Here is a 16,485-nt window from a genome sequence, read left to right on the forward strand (position 1 = left end):
CAATTAGAATTGTCCTGGTCATCTACAGTGAAAATGGTTTTTAAAAACCAATGTATTTTTCTCACGTATTCTTGAAGGCTTTCACAGCCAGGATCCGATGGTAGTTGTAGACTTTTTGTGCTGTTTGACTGTATTCCGAAACTTTTTCTTCCTAAAATTTCGCCAAACAGCAAAACAGCCCAAAAAACCTACAACAATCATATTTTTCTCACCATCACAAACTATTCAGAATAAACCTTTACCATTTCCATCTCTATTTTGCAAAATAAATTGAGAAAATGAATAAATCATTAGCAACGATAAAACTGTTTCATAATAATTAGGATAATTTAATACAGGAAGATATGCCAGAGCACTGGTCCATTGCCAACACTCAGGAAGCAACATCTTCCCTAGCCCTATCAGAATATGTTATAATAGAACACAGACCTTCTGCAAGCAAAACATGGATTCTACCAAAAAGTATTCCTCCCTCCCCATAAAAAAGATAGGAATGTGATGGAAGAGACTATCTACCTTGGTATCTTTATAGTGTTGTGCTATATATGCCTGACCCTGACTTATGAATGCATTAAGCTGACATGTCATCAGACCTTTGTTCATTTAGCACATCTACATTCACTAGCAACAGCATAGTTTCATAGTTTGGTCTCTCCCACCCTTTGTAAATGTGCTGGGGTTGGACCGGGGATTTTATGCATGCATGCATATGCTCTGCTATAGACCTACATCCCTTCCTAGCACGTGCCTTGCTTTCGTCACAGCTCCCAACCACTCAACAGAATCTTGTTGCCTTGGTGTCTGGAGGAAGAAGCTGGACATGGATAAGGCACCTAAACAAAACTCTCAACAGCTGGCCTGATTTCATGTCCTTTCCTATCAAATCCACAGATCTTCTATGCAACCATCAAGGTGATCTCTTGGTGGAAGTACAGTAGTAAGGAAACTTTTAAGTGGGCTGTCTCTTTAGGTAACTTATGAATGGTTTTGATATCAAGAGTGAAAGGTCTCCAGGAACAACCATTAGTATTTTGTTGTATGCTAATTGTAAAAAAATCATAGATATTCAGATTAAATTGGAAAGGCTGAATTAACATTTCATAGGAGTAAATAACTGTAAACATAGATGGAAATAGGGTGACTGAAGGATGATATAAACTAAAAGATACATTGTACATCAACAGAAACGTATGAAGAGTTTAGAAGTAAATATCTGTAGCAGAAAGGCCTTGTTTCATGACATGTTTATGTTAACCAATATGAAATCTTCATCTTTAAAAACACACTTTCAAAGATACACAATTCCTAGCTCCCAAAATAACATTCTATTTTTAAAAGTCAACATACCATCTCAATAACTTCTACATTTCTCACAGAAGGGTCAGGTGCAATTTCTGGCCAATTAGACAACTCCAGATAGCCACTGGCTTTCATGTTCAGCGTATGAGACAAAGTACCAAGCTGGAAGTGCTCCCTATCTATTGGGGAAGTGGGGAAGGAACGAGGTGAGAAATACAGACATGAGCTCCATATAACCAAAAGCAATCTTAATCAGGACTAAAGGTAATTGGCGTCACATTATTTCAAATGTCATAAAATAAATACAAACTAGGAAACTCTTCACAGGTCAAAAAACTGATTCCAGTCCATGGATTACAATAATCTCTCCCATAATGGTCAATAAAAAAGCTAATCAGTCAGTGTGTTTAGAGGTGTTGCTCTGAAATGTAGCTTCTCTAAAAATTACTTTACTGTGAATATTAAGAATGACAGCACAGTTAAATAATCCATATACATGTCTTGGCACAAACACATCCAGAATTTTAATAGTTTTTCCTTGAGAAGGATTGCTGCTTTCAGAGTTTAAAGCAGGATGAAAATGCCCAAGTATGGAAAAATTCAAAAAGCAGATAATTAACAATAAAATTACAAATCAGGGTAACAGCATTCTTCAAAAATTAGCAAGACAGGAATAGAGGCACTGCTCAGCAGTCCTCTGAAACTGCTTAGAGAAAAAAAATTCTAGTTATCTTGATGTGCTAACAAACTGAATCTGGAAGAAACTTCAATGTTCTCAATCAAGGCGACAATTAAAGGTCATTCATTAAATGAAAAAAAGGTAAGTGGCTAAAAGTCTTTCTATACGCAATATTCCTACTACAAAATATGGGGTCTTATTATTCACATGAATTTGTAGTATAACAAACAAGGCATTTATACCACTGTGGTTCATCAAGTTTATAAACAAATGTCATACTAGGAAAAGACCTTCAATTCTGATCAATCTCTCAATAGTCTAAAAAAACCTAATATAATATACCTCAAATTGGAATTTACAAGTTGATTATTTCTCAACATGAGTTGTAGTAACCTAAACACAGATCTGTACATCCTCAATGCAGTCTTGGAAGAGAACGTAACATACCTTTAAAAGGAGATTCAAGCACTGGAGCAGGCTTTTGTGCCAGAAATATTTTTTTGGCATATTTGCTTAAAGCTCCACTCTTCTCGTTTGGAACAATGAGCTGCCTAATAAATCTTGTACGGTCTCTGATGTCGTAGCTTTGATCATACTTGCCGAGATTTAATATGTACTGGGTAAGCAATTTTGTCTGTGAAAAACAGACAAGAAGAGAATACAAGTTATTTATGATTATTGATAACTCTGGATAAACATATTTAAAGAGGTAATAAAAACGAATGGTTATGTCAAACAAATGTTGTTCCATAGGGAATATGCATTTCTAAAGCAGTAAATGGAATGTTGAAGCCAAAGCACACGTCCTCTTCTGTACTGGGGAGGTGAATGCTGAGTACTGAGAAGCAGCCATGTGCTAGATTATTAAACTGCTGAAGTGGAAAGAAAGGCATCATTAAAAAAATAATCATATATGGCAAACCCGCTGAAGGGCCTACGTGAGAATAATGAATGTGGAAATACAACTAAAAACATGGCACTCAAAACTTAATCGGAAAAATATGCAGGACATCAAAACATCAGAGGGTATTAGGAGGCTGGCAAACTGCTTCTGCTGAGGTGTGTTTTATGAAGAGATACTGTCCCTGGCATAAGCAGTGTCTGCACTCTGACTGCACTCAGTTACTTTACTCTGAATTATGACCCATTAAAGCAGACACATGAATCACTGAACTGGATTACTGCAAATTATTTGCAGTGCATTTAGCTGTTACTTTTTCATAAAAGCAAGCTGCTGATGCCCTCTAAAAACCAGGATAAAAGACTTCTTCCATTTTTCTCCTCACATCTTAAAGCTTCCGGTAATATTGGTCATTTATTTATATATGTAAAAGCAAGTTATATTACTAAGCCTTTTTAAAGCATGACTAGATTCTCTAATTTGATGTGTAGGAATATTAATTAAAATTATTCGGTGAACATAATGTTTGCAAAGCAAAAATAAAATTGGAAATATGGTGAGTATAGTTGCTAAGTACCCTGTTTCCCCGAAAATAAGACCTAACCTGAAAATAAGCCCTAGTACTATTTTTCAGGATGCTCGTAATATAAGCCCTACCCCCAAAATAAGCCCTAGTTAAGTGAAACCCTGCCTTCCACCATTGTGCAGCAACCAGAAGATGACATGACTGTAAAATAAAACATCCCCTGAAAATAAGCCCTAATGCGTTTTTGGAGCAAAAATTAATATAAAACCCTGTCTTATTTTCGGGACATCGAGGTATATTTTATACTCTATTCAGAATACGCACAGAAAAATAAAATCAATATAAAGATCAAGATGTTGCATCATTTAAATATACAGTATGCAAATTATTATATTTCTTCAGCTCAAGCAAAGCTACAAGTATTATTTGAGCTGGAAAGCTTCATAAAAACACATTGTTCTGGTGTACAAAATAAAACTCTTAAGAGTAAGCATATTACAGTATTTTTCACTCCAATTGTACTCAAAAGGAATAATCTACTTGTATGACTGTTGTGATTAAATCTATACTTCTATTATATCATAACTATGCCTAAAGAATGATGAGAGATATATACACTACAAATTGATAATGATCAGTCTTTGAAAATAACCAATAGTCGTGGCAAACTATTGCCCTTTCGACTAACACAACACGTCTTTATTAGAAACACCATAATAAAACAGGTGATACTGTAATTTTCTAGAGAGTGCATGGTAATTTTGAATGAACCCTTTTAACCATAATATAGTAAGACCAGTGGAACAGGATTGTTGCTGCTAGTGATTATGGAATATCATCTGTGATTGCTACAACTATTGATGCCACATACTTGGTCTCTGTTGGTAGCTGTTTGTCTACTCCTCCATCTTAATCTCTCTCAATAAGACAGCAACCCCCAACATTTTGACATCATGTCTCCTTTTTATTTCTGAGAAATAATTATTATATTTCTCCATCTACCATCTACCATAATCAAATCCCCTTTTAACACAAGGTTCAACTTGTAATTTAAAATAAAAAAATTAATTCAAAACCCTAGTAATAATTATTTCAAATAATAATTTAACAACATTAATTATTGGAAATAAACCATTCTTCTTTGCACTGAAAGCTAATGAAATGTAGCTTGCCTTAATAGCAGAATAAAAACAAATTTAAATACGAAGATGAAAGAAAGCTCTTATAGTCTTGTGGCCTCTACTAGAATTTTTGCATGGTATTTCAGAATCACCATGCTATGTGTCCTTTTCCAAACAATGGTACATGTACCGCCAGGAGGAACAGAGATGTAGTCTGGATGGGAAACAAGACTTTAACAATAATTACCAAGGATTCACTCTGCATCAATTGCCATCTCCTCCCACAACTATGATACACTGCTCTTCTCTTGTCTTATAGTTATTAGTACAACACACACTCAACCAAATCATTACAATTTTCAGCTACAAATAAAAATTACTAAAGATTTGCTCCCCACACTAATACTGAAAAAAGTTTTGTCCCTAAAGTTTACCACAACAAATATGAATATAGTAACAGTATGTCTATAATTGGTCTGTTTCTGTAATGAAGGGATCCAAGTTACTGCTAGGACAAAAGATGTGAAAAGGTGAGAATCGCTGCTCTCATTGAATATGGGCTTCTACTACTATCCATGAAACTCTGTTTTGAATTCATATGCAGCAAATGTCACAACAGTGAAAATACACTCAAAATTGAAATCAGATATTGGTACTAAAACCTTTAGGTAGTGTGGGCGGCATATAAATTAATTAAATAAATAAATAAATAAATAAAACAAAGTAGAAATGTCTCTTATGCTTACTGAAAGCATATCCCAAGGCCCAGGTGGCTTCAATACACATACTAGTATACAGTACAGTATATGCAAAATAATGCTCCCCTTCAAGCACTGTGTCAAAGAGGACATAGATACAATGTATTCGTGAAGGCTTTCACTACCGGGATCTAATGGTTGTGGGTTTTTCGGGCTCTTTCGCCGTGTTCTGAAGGTTCTTCTTCCGAACGTTTCACCAGTCTCTGTGGCCGGCATCTTCAGAGGACAGCACATTTTTAAATTCTTAAATGTCACAAAGAGTAATTTGATGGCTCTGTCTATAATCAAACTGTGAACATTATAGATTATCAAGTGTATGCCAATCCTTCTCCCAGGGCTAGATTCTGGATTGAGGCAGAAGGAACAACAAGGAAATTGTTACTATTCCTCCATAATTTAGCTGCTGAATAAGCCAAAGTATATTTTGATCTAAATGTCCATCTGAAAAAAAATTCTACGACCTGAACTATGGTGATCATTCATGAAACTCTCAGTTTCTTATCAGATGTGTCAGGTTTGCCATAAAAAGATTTTGTCTTTCATGAAGCTGCACACCAATATTTGTTTCTTCCAAATATTAATTTGATGGACACATTACTTGCTACCTTTTCAAGTACTCACAACAGCCACAAGGAAGGCCACTTTCTTTAAAATAGTAGAGATCCATAAAAGAATTTTCTGGAACACTGAAGTATTCTGAAACTGGCTTCTTTGTGTTTCTTTATGCCAGATTTGTATCCATTTATTGTTTTGCATAGAGACTGTGAAGTTTGCCCTATAATGCAGATGGTGTTGCTGGCAGAAGATGACATAAATGACATTACAGCAGGGATGGCAAACCTATGGCACACGTGCCACAGCTGGCACATGGAGACCTCTCCCTCAGGATGCAAGTGGAGCTGTTTACTTTGGAGGAAACAAGTCCAGGATTTCATAGTACTTAATAAGCTTTATAAATGTTGTCGTTGTTTAGTCGTTAAGTCATGTCCAACTCTTTGTGACCCCATGGACCAGAGCACGCCAAGCCCTCCTGTCTTCCACAGCCTCCCGGAGTTGGGTCAAATTCATGTTGGTAGCTTCGACGACACTGTCCATTCATCCCATCCTGTTGCCCCTTCGCCTCTTGCCTTCACACTTTCCTAACATCAGGGTCTTTTCCAGGGAGTCTTCTCTTCTCATGAGATGGCCAAAGTATTGGAGCCTTAGCTTCAGGATCTGTCCTTCCAATGAGCACTCAGGGTTGATTTCCTTCAAAACGGATAGGTCTGATTTCCTTGCAGTCCAGGGAACTCTCAAGAGCCTCCTCCAGCACCACAATTCAAAAGCATCTTCAAAACAATTCTTCAGCAGTCAGCCTTCTTTACGGTCCAGCTCTCACTTCCATACATTGCTACTGGAAAAACCATAGCTTTGACTATGTGGATCTTTGTCAGCAAGGTGATTTCTCTGCTTTTTAAGATGTGTTCTAGGTCTGTCATCGCTTTCCTCCCAAGAAGCAGGCGTCTCTTAATTTCATGGCTGCTGTCAACATCTGCAGTGATCATGGTGCCCAATAAGGTAAAATCTCTCACTGCCTCCATATCTTCCCCTTCTATTTGCCAGGAGGTGATGGGACCATTGGCAATGATCTTGGTTTTTTTTTTATGTTGAACTTCAGACCATTTTGGCACTCTCTTCTTTCACCCTCATTAAGAGGTTTTAAATTTCTCCTCACTTTCTGCCATCAGAGTGGTATCATATGATGTTGTTGGCATTTCTTCCGGCAATCTTAATTCCGGTTTGGGATTCCTCCAGTCCTGCCTTTCGCATGATGTATTCTGCATATAAGTTAAATAAGCTGGGAGATAATATACAACCTTGTTGTACTCATTTCTTAATTTGAACCAATCAGTTGTTCCATATCCAGTTCTAACTGTTGCTTCCTGTCCCACATATAGGTTTCTCAGGAGATAGATAAGGTGGTCAGGCACTTCCATTTCTTTAAAGACATGCCATAGTTTGTTGTCTCCGATGGTGGCAGGGGACCCTGGGGAGGTTTCCCAGGGCTTCCCCGCCATGATCGGAGTCCTCCTAGGGGTCCCCGCCGCCACAATTGAACCCCAGGAGGCCTTTGGAGACCTCTGAAGGCGCTGATCACCGTGGTGGGGGATCCCCAGGAGGTCTCCAATGGCAGTGGGGAAGCCCTGGGAGACTTCCCTGGAGTCCCCCACTGCCATGATCAGAGGCAGCGGTCACCCAGCCCCGGGAGATTTGAACCAAACCCCGGCCAGCTCAAGTCTCCCAGCGCTGGGTGACTGCTGCCTCCACCACGCCCGGGGGTGAGTGGCCGAAGCACCCTGGCCAGGCTCAAGCATCACGGTGGCAGCAGCGATCACAGCAGCGGGGGACTCCAGGAGACTTTGTACCGGTAAGTGCTGCTTTTTTCTTTCTTAGAACTGTTCTGGGTGGCTTTTGCAGCGTGGGTTTGGGCTGGGGGGGGGTTAAGTTTCTGTGCTGTGTTGTGTTTTTTTGTGATTTTTTTTTTTTTTGCAGTCCCAGCGTGGGACTTGCAGTGGTTTTTTTGGGGGGGGGGCATTTTTTTCTTCCCTCAGAACGTATTAATCAGTTTTCAATGCTTTCCTATGGGAAATGGTGCCTCAACGTACGAATTTATTGACTTGCAAACACCGTTCCAATATGGATTAAGTTTGTAAGTTGAGGTACCACTGTATTACTTTAATTTTTTTCCATTTACTAGAGTTAATGGTTATTTTTCAATAAAAAAGTCTTTGTATCATTGAAAGTTCTGTTATTATGTTTTTCTTTGAAGACAAAAGGTGATGATCAGTTCAGACAACTGTATGAGTTGTTTTTTTCCAAACTAAAACCCCAGTATTCAGATTTAATTGCAGTGTTGGCACTTCAAAAGAAATGATTTTGTTTTTGCATTGCCGTTTGGGCACTTGGGTTCAAAAAGGTTCACCATCACTGCATTAGAGGGTAAACAAGCGAAGAAACTTGTGAAATTGGGGCTGACATGACTGTACTGTCAGTCTCATCTAGGGATAAGAGGGAACAATTAGCATCTAGGTTTGGGGCAGGGTCTCCTTCCTTTGTCTATGTGGTATTGCCTGTTTATGTGTCAATGGTTATTTAAAGTTTGTATGGGTGTATGTAGGAAAGTATCAACCCCACCCCACCCCAAATCTGGGAGGGAAATATTTGTTGTCCAGAGTGAGCATGTCACTGATAATATGTCTCAGTGCTCTCAGTTTTAAAAAGGCTTGAGTGGGTATAGTTCAACAATTTTGAATTTGAAAGCCTCTCTCACCATAGTGACCCATTTAATCTGTCTGAGAATACTGATTCACCCTTTCCCAGATGGAAAACATCAAGACTTTTCTTTTCATCTTGTGGCTCTCATATTAACCTTTCCCACTGGTGATAGGGTCCATAGTGGTGAACCATGCTGTGCCCTTTTCCTCTCTTTTACTGCACTTACAGATGTGTCCTGCTGTGACTCAAGACTACATTGCAACCTTAAGACAGATGTTATTCTGTGTCAGAGGGGCAATCCATATCAATACGTAATACAGATGTGTTGCACCTTTTGGCCTTTGATTGTGGACAAGACTGTACAGATTGTCCTTGACAGTCAAGCAAACATATGGTAAATCAGCAAACAGTGAGGAACATGGTCTTGCTTACATGTAGCTGTAGCTGTGGGGCTGATCCCTAAGCCACTGTGTCACTCTGTCTTCCACTTTCTAGGGGATCAGAGCACTGTCACTGACTCACTCAGTTAAATGTGTTCCAATTCACATGTGTGGCATTAAAGCCTGACTTAGAGATGGAAAAGAATTTCATACTGTTTGACAGTCTTGATGAAATTATTATTTGTGTTTCCCAAGACTGTTTGTGAGAAGCAGCAGCTTGTGAGAAGAATTTGAAAAAAATTTAAGGCTCACAAAGCATTTCTGAGAAGTACAGCAAAATAATGTATATATTTTTACATTATTTCGGTAAAATTTACATAATTAAAAGAATACTGAAGCACACAGTCACTGAAGAAAAGTTGTATAAATTAGATAAAATGAACAAATAAATGGTCACATTATAATAAATGTATGGAAAAAAATCACTGTTTTGCAATATGATAGGAAACGAAATCATAAAAAAGGGGATTCACAATGAAATTGAAAAAGATTTTCACATCCTTAAACCCATCCTTGTTGTCAGGATGTTCAAATGCGGAACAAACTAGCTAGCATACTCTTCACTTTACAAGAGCTCCTTGGTGGCACATTGAGTCCAGGTTCATCCCTTGTCTGAACCCTTGTGGCACAACTTTTTTTTCCTAACCTTCCAATGCTTTCGGATACCCTTATGAGAACTGCATATACAGAGCCTTTCACCTAGGTAAAGGCTCCCCTTGACATTTTTAGTCCAGTTGTGTCCGACTCTAGGGGGCAGTGCTCATCCCGTTTTTCAAGCCGTAGAGCCAGCGCTTGTCTGAAGACAGTTTCCGTTGTCACATGGCCAGCGTGACTAGGGAACGCCGTTTTACCTTCCCACCTAGGTGGTACCTATTTATCTCCTTGCATTTACATGCTTTCAAACTGCTAGGTTGGCGAAGAGCTGGGACAAAGCGACGGGAGCTCACTCCATTGTGTGGATTCGATCTTACGACTGCTGGTCTTCTGACCCTGCAGCACAGGCTTCTGCGGTTTAGCCCGCAGCGCCACCACATCCCTAGCTGTACAGAAATCCAATAACACCTTGCAAAAATATCCATTCACGTATTTTGAGTGGATGTTCTGAATTAGATACTGTGTGCAAGCCACTTTACTCTTATTGGAATATGTATTTGCCTTTGTGATGTTTTATGGCCATATATGGTTTTGATCTTGATATCTGTATGATCCAAGAATTCTGACTTCTCTCTTGTGGTTAAAGATTTGTCCTTTTTGGTTCTTAAGGTGCACCTGACAGCAGCATAAGCTGTTGTCTCTCCTCCTGAGGGCTACACTGTTTTATCCCATTTATTTAGGAGTTTTTTTAACATGGATCGCTCATCCAATAACCACCTGTTCTGAAGGTCATGTAATTATGGAGTTAGTGTCTTGTCATAGCTCCTTCTCCTGCTATTCTGTCCCTGGCTGCCACCAATGTCAGGCTGCCTACCATGAAATGGCAGGTTACTCACTTGTAATTGTAGTTCTTCAAGTGGACCTATGTGATTCACACTGTGGGTGACCCGCGCCTGCGCAGAATCTCTTCGGCATATTCTAGAGCTTCTGCGGTAGCAGAAGACATATTAGAATAGACTCCAACCATTCGGTATAAGTATCTTGGCGCCAGGACTCTCTCTTCAATTGTGTCAACCGCCACAAGGAAAAAAAGATTGTATGGCGTGACAAAGAGGAGGTAGAGTGGGATGTGTGAATCACAGAGGTCCACTCGAAGAACTACAATTACAGGTGAGTAACCTGTCGTTCTTCTTCACGACCTCTGTGAATCACACTGTAGGTGACTAGCAAGCTGTCTTACCTGAAGACAGGGTGTCACGCCAAGGCAGAAGCCAAAACAGCACGTCCAAATGGCGCATCAGACTTCTGTCAAACATCTAGTCTATAATGTCAGACGAAGGTAGATGGTTGTGCCCACGTAGCCGAGGCACAGATGTTGGGGAGAAGCACACCACGTAGGAATGCTGTAGAGGCCGCCAACGCCCTGGTGGAATGAGGGTGAATAGCTTGAGGATCAGCTGTCGAGCAAGCTGGTATGCAAGTGGAATAGTAGAGGCAACCCAGAGAGAAATAGTCTGGGAGGTGACTTGTAGGCCTTTGTTAGGAAGTTGATGGCTGACAAAAAGGTGTGGGAAACGTCAAAAGGGTTGCGTATGCGACAAATAAAAGGAGAGGGCCCTCCTAACATCCAAAGTATGAAGAAGTTGTTCATGGGTTGTGGATGGCAACAGAAAGAAAGATGGGAAGACCAGTGGTTGAGAGAGATGAAACTGAGACACTACTTTAGGGAGGAAGGAGACATCGAGGAACAGCTTTACTTTACCAGGATAGAATTGTATATAAGGGTAATCATGGCGTAGGGCCGCAAGGTTGCTTGCTCGGCGAGCTGAAATAATTGCAACAAGAAAGGCCATTTTGAAGGAAAGTAGATGGATATCTGCTGAGACTAGTGGTTCAAACAGAGTTTTAGTGAGTTGTCGCAAGACTAAGGTCAAGGACCATTGTGGTGAGGGCAGGTGAACGTTTGGGTAAGCGTATGACAATCCCTTAAGAAAGCACTTGAGCATAGGATGTCTGAAAAATCGAGCCACTGGAAAGGTCGGTGGTTAGTACAAGATGATTGCCAATAGACAGACTCTAATAGACGAGAGAGAAAGACCAGAAGATTTGAGATGGAGCAAATATTGGAGAACCGTGGAGAGAGACAGGTTGACAGTAGGAAGAGAAAGAGCTGTAGTAAAAGATTAAATTTTTTTCCATTTATACAGGTAAGCTTTTCTAGTTGAGGGTTTCTTTACTTGACGGAGAGCATCCATCAAGGAGGGAGAATCCTCCATGCTGCCGGGTGCAGAGCAGCGTAGTCGGGATGAAGGATCCAGGAGTTGTTCTGCGTGAGGAGGTGTGGTAGGCGGGGGAGGTGACAGACGTTGGAGGACAGGTGGTGTAGCACTGGGAAGCAGGGCTGTCTTGGCCAGCAAGAAGCAATGAGGATAGCGTTGGGTTTGTCCTGTTGTATTCGGACAATTACCCTGTGGAGGAGTGAGAGTGGTGGTAAGAGGTATATGAGGGTCTTGGGCCAGTGGCCAACGAACGTGTCTCTTCGGGAGTGTTTGCCGATCCTGGCACGGGAGCAATGAGGATAGCGTTGGGTTTGTCCTGTTGTATTCGGACAATTACCCTGTGGAGGAGTGAAAGTGGTGGTAAGAGGTATATGAGGGTCTTGGGCCAGTGGCCAACGAATACGTCTCCTCGGGAGTGTTTGCTGATCCTGGCACAGGAGCAATAGCGCTTGTATTTCTGATTCTTGCAGGATGCAAAAAGGTCTAGAGTCGGTTTTCCCCATCTTTTGCACAGGTGGAGGAAAATTGTTTGATCTAATTCCCACTCATGGAGTTTGTGAGGTTGAGAGAGTTGGCTAGGTCATTGTCCTGGCCTGCGATGTGCAGAGCTGTGAGGCATATGTGGTGTGAGAGGCATCATTCCCATAGGTCAACTGCCAAATAGAGGAGGTTTGGGGAGTGTGTAACTCCTTGTTTGAGAATACAGTACATGGCTGTGGTATTGTCAGTGGCAATCTGGACCACCTTGCCAGCTAGAACGTTTCTGAATGTTTTGTATGCCTTTATTACCGCTAATAGTTCTAACTTGTTGATGTGGAGTGAACATTCTCTGCAGGACCAATTGGCGTGTATTTTGAGAGAGCCGCAATGCACTCCCCAGCCAGTAAGGTTGTGAGCTATATGTGAGGATGTGGTTGCTGGAAAGGGCATCCCATATAGAGATTTGGGACGATACGCCACCACTGGAGTTGTGAGGCGAGTTCGGGAGTAACTCTTAAAAGAGTGTTGGGAGGATCTGTCAGTGGGTCGAAAAGTGTGAGAAACCACAATTGTAGAGACCTCATCTTCAGGCATACGTGTTGTACAACTGAGGTCATGGAGGCCATGGTGCCTAGTATACACTGAATGAGGATGGCAGGAACCAAGGCATGGGGGTTAAACCTTGGAGAAGGGAGATGAAGTTTTGTTGTTTGTCGAGCAGAAGGAACGTGTGAGCTTGGGTGGAGTCTATGGATGCCCCGATATAATGAATAATCCTTGTAGGGCTCATTTTGGATTTTTGCATGTTGACTGTGAGACCAAGATCGCGAAGGAGGGATAAGGTGAAAAGGGTGTCTCGGTGAGCTTTGTGGCAGGAACAAGCTAAAAGGAGCCAGTCATCTATGTATGGGAAGGCGAGGATCTTTTGAAGTCTGAGAGGCAGCCACTGGCGCCATGCACTTGGTGAAGACTCTGGGAGCTGTTGCAAGTTTGAAAGGAAGTATTTTGAAATGGTAGGCTCGGGGCCGGAGTTGGAATCGAAGAAACTGTCTGTAGGGGGGTGGATGGAGATGGAGAAGTATGCATCTCGTAGATCTATGACTGTGAACCAGTCATTTTTCCGAGAAGAGGTAGAATGGATTTGAAGGTTATCATACAGAATTTTGTGGTGATGACATATTGAGTTCTCTGAGGTCTAGAATGGGTCATAAACCTCCGCCCTTTTGGGGGACGGTGAAATAATGAGAGAAAAAAACATTGTTGTTTTGTTGTACAGGTTCTATTGTGTCCTTGATGAGTAATTTTTTAAATCTCTTCTTATAGAGTTTGGGACGGTGGAGTGATGATGTGATGCGATGGAGGGAGTTGATGGAAATGGATGCGGTATCCATTTTGGACAATGGAAACAACCCAGGTGTCGGTGGTGATGAATTGGCAGGCAGGTAAGTGTTTCCAGAGGAAAGGGGGTTGATTTGCGATCTTGGTCAGGAAAACGTCAAACATGATGTTTGGGTTTGCAGTTATTGCGCCTTTGGATAGGTTGCTGGCAACTTTTTTGTTTGTATTGTTATTGTTTGAAGTATGGTGTGTAGAAGTTCTGACATTGGGGTTCATGTTGGAACCTTTGGTAGGAATTGTAAGGTCACCTTCACTGATTGAATTGGGGGCGCTGATAAGTAGGATAGACGCCCCATCTTTTGATGCGCCTCGCCTAAACAAAAAAGGCACTTTGTGTGACCATCTGATAATGAGATTTTGTGATTGCAAATCATGCAGTGCTTGAATGGGCCCAAAGGTACTATGAACAATAAAGAGTAGAAAAAGAAAAATCTGATACAGTGGTGCCTTGCTTAATGGGAGCTCTCCATTTAGCGATGAAATCGCTTAGCGGCGACTTTTTCAGAGTGTTTTTGCGCTTCATTTAGCGATGGTCCCTATGGGCAATTTTCGCTTAGCGATGGTTGGGACCCTGCTTTGCATAGCGATTAAATTTTGGCTCCCCTGTTTCGCTTAACGATGGTTTAAACAGCCTCATGTTTGCTGTTTTTTAAATATTTTTCTGTTATTTATAAAGTTAAAGTTTACTGTTTAAAATGTTTGAAATCATAAAATGCACTTAATAAACCATTTGTTAACCAAATTTGACTTTGTTCTGATTCTTTTTTAATTTGTTGTTGTATTTTCCCCCCACTGAAATGCACTGAATAGGTTTCAATGCATTTCAATTGGGGAACCGCGTTCCGCTCAGCGATTTTCGCTTAAGGACGGCAATTCATTCCTATTGGAACGAATTATCCAGTTTTCAATGCATTTCAATGGGAAACCGCGTTTCGCTTAGCAATGAAATCGCTTAGCAGCGATTTTTTCGGAACGAATTAACATCACTAAGCGAGGTACCACTGTTACATTGTTTTTATAGGCTGCACTGAAAATCTTGCTGCTTATAGAGGTCCATATATTGGGCATACAGAATAAATCATTCTGCTGTGTCACACCCAAATTTTAAAACAAACCTCTTTAGAGTTGCAACTGTACTCTGTATTCAGGAAGCTGGTCAAGGTTTATACAGTATGGCTTCAAAAAGAATCTTAGAGCCTTTATTGTGTTATTGTTTTCATATAGCTATTCACTGAATTTTTGTACTGATTTGTGGGTTTTCAGAAAAGCAGTATGGAAAAAACCTTGCAAATAATAAACATAAATTCACTGAAATGTCAAAATAACATGCTTGTACATTTATGCATAATGCACACATGTCTGCACTTCCCTTTGATTAATTTCTTTAGGTTTTCAGTCATTATTATTATTATTATTTATTTAATTTATATCCCGCCTATCTAGTCCAATGGACTACTCTAGGCGGCCAACAACAAATATAAAATACAATAAAATAAAACAACAGATTACAGAAGAATTAGAATAAAGAAACAATAAAAGGGAAAAGAAAATCAAAGATAATCTGGTGAGAAGGCCTGCCGAAACATCCAGGTTTTTAATAGATTCTTAAAGGTGCCCAGTGAGGGAGCTCCGCGAATAGCAGGAGGTAAGTTGTTCCACAAGCGAGGAGCCACTGCCGAGAAGGCCCTATTTCTTGTTTTCTCTTTCCGGGCCTCCCTCGGCGTTAAGCTCCTCAGCCTCACCTCCTGGCTCGCCCGTGTGATCCGGGTAGAACTTGGTGGGAATAGGCGTTCCGCCAGGTATCGAGGCCCTAAACCGTTTAGGGCTTTATACGTAAGTATTAACACTTTGAAGTCGATGCGGAACCTGATGGGCAGCCAATGCAATGCAGCCAGAGTGGGCGAAATATGTTGGAATTTTTTTACTCCACTGAGTAATCTGGCCGCCGCATTCTGCACCACCTGTAATTTCCGCAGCAATCTCAAAGGAAGCCCCACGTAGAGCGCATTACAGTGGTCTAATCTTGAGATTACGAGCGCGTGTACTAAGGTAGTGAGCGCCCCCACTTCCAGGTAGGGCCGCAGCTGGGCTATCCGCCTGAGATGAAAAAAGGCGGTGCGGACCACCGATGCCACCTGTGATTCCATGGAAAGCACCGGGTCCAGATGAATCCCCAAGCTGCGTACCCCATCCTTTGCAGGGAGAGTCACCCCCCCGAAAGAGAGGGAGTTTCCCAGAGCCCCGACTGTGGGAGGGCCCACCCTCAGTACTTCCGTCTTGTCCGGGTTCAGCCTAAGCCCGTTCTCCTGCATCCATTCCAGTATAGTCCCCAGGCAGCGCTGAAGGCACAGGACGGCTTCTCCTGCAGTTGGCAAAAAGGAGATGTAGAGCTGCGTGTCATCCGCATACTGGTGACACGAAGCACCACACCCCCTGATGACCCCACCCAGCGGCCTCATATAGATGTTAAATAGCATTGGGGAGATAATCGACCCCTGTGGAACCCCACAATTGAGGCGCCACGGGGCCGAGACTCTCTCCCCAAGCTGGACTCTCTGGGGACGGTCCTCCAAGAAGGAACGGAGCCAGGACAATGCCAGGCCACCTATTCCCAACTCGGAGAGCCTCCCCAGGAGGATACCGTGGTCAATGGTATCAAAGGCCGCTGAGATGTCGAGGAGGACCAACAGGGACACTTTGCCCCTATCGGCCTCCCTCAATAGGTCATCACACAGGGCGACCAAAGCCGTTTCTG

The 16,485-nt window shown here is 41.5% G+C and overlaps 1 protein-coding gene across 2 annotated transcripts in view; it reads right to left on the minus strand.

The window, feature by feature from the left end:
- The window catches only part of AP3B1 (adaptor related protein complex 3 subunit beta 1), a 196,901-nt gene that overhangs the window by 100,704 nt on the left and 79,712 nt on the right, over positions 1-16,485 (minus strand). For both annotated transcript variants that reach the window (XM_072992677.2, XM_020804063.3), the window contains exons 16-17: positions 2,426-2,612; positions 1,348-1,478 (exon numbers count right to left, since the gene is read on the minus strand). In XM_072992677.2, the coding sequence (XP_072848778.1) occupies positions 1,348-1,478; positions 2,426-2,612 (318 nt within the window). The remainder of the gene's footprint in view (positions 1-1,347; positions 1,479-2,425; positions 2,613-16,485) is intronic.

This window comes from Pogona vitticeps, chromosome 2, assembly GCF_051106095.1.
Source record: "Pogona vitticeps strain Pit_001003342236 chromosome 2, PviZW2.1, whole genome shotgun sequence".
Classification (NCBI taxonomy): Eukaryota; Metazoa; Chordata; class Lepidosauria; order Squamata; family Agamidae; genus Pogona; species Pogona vitticeps.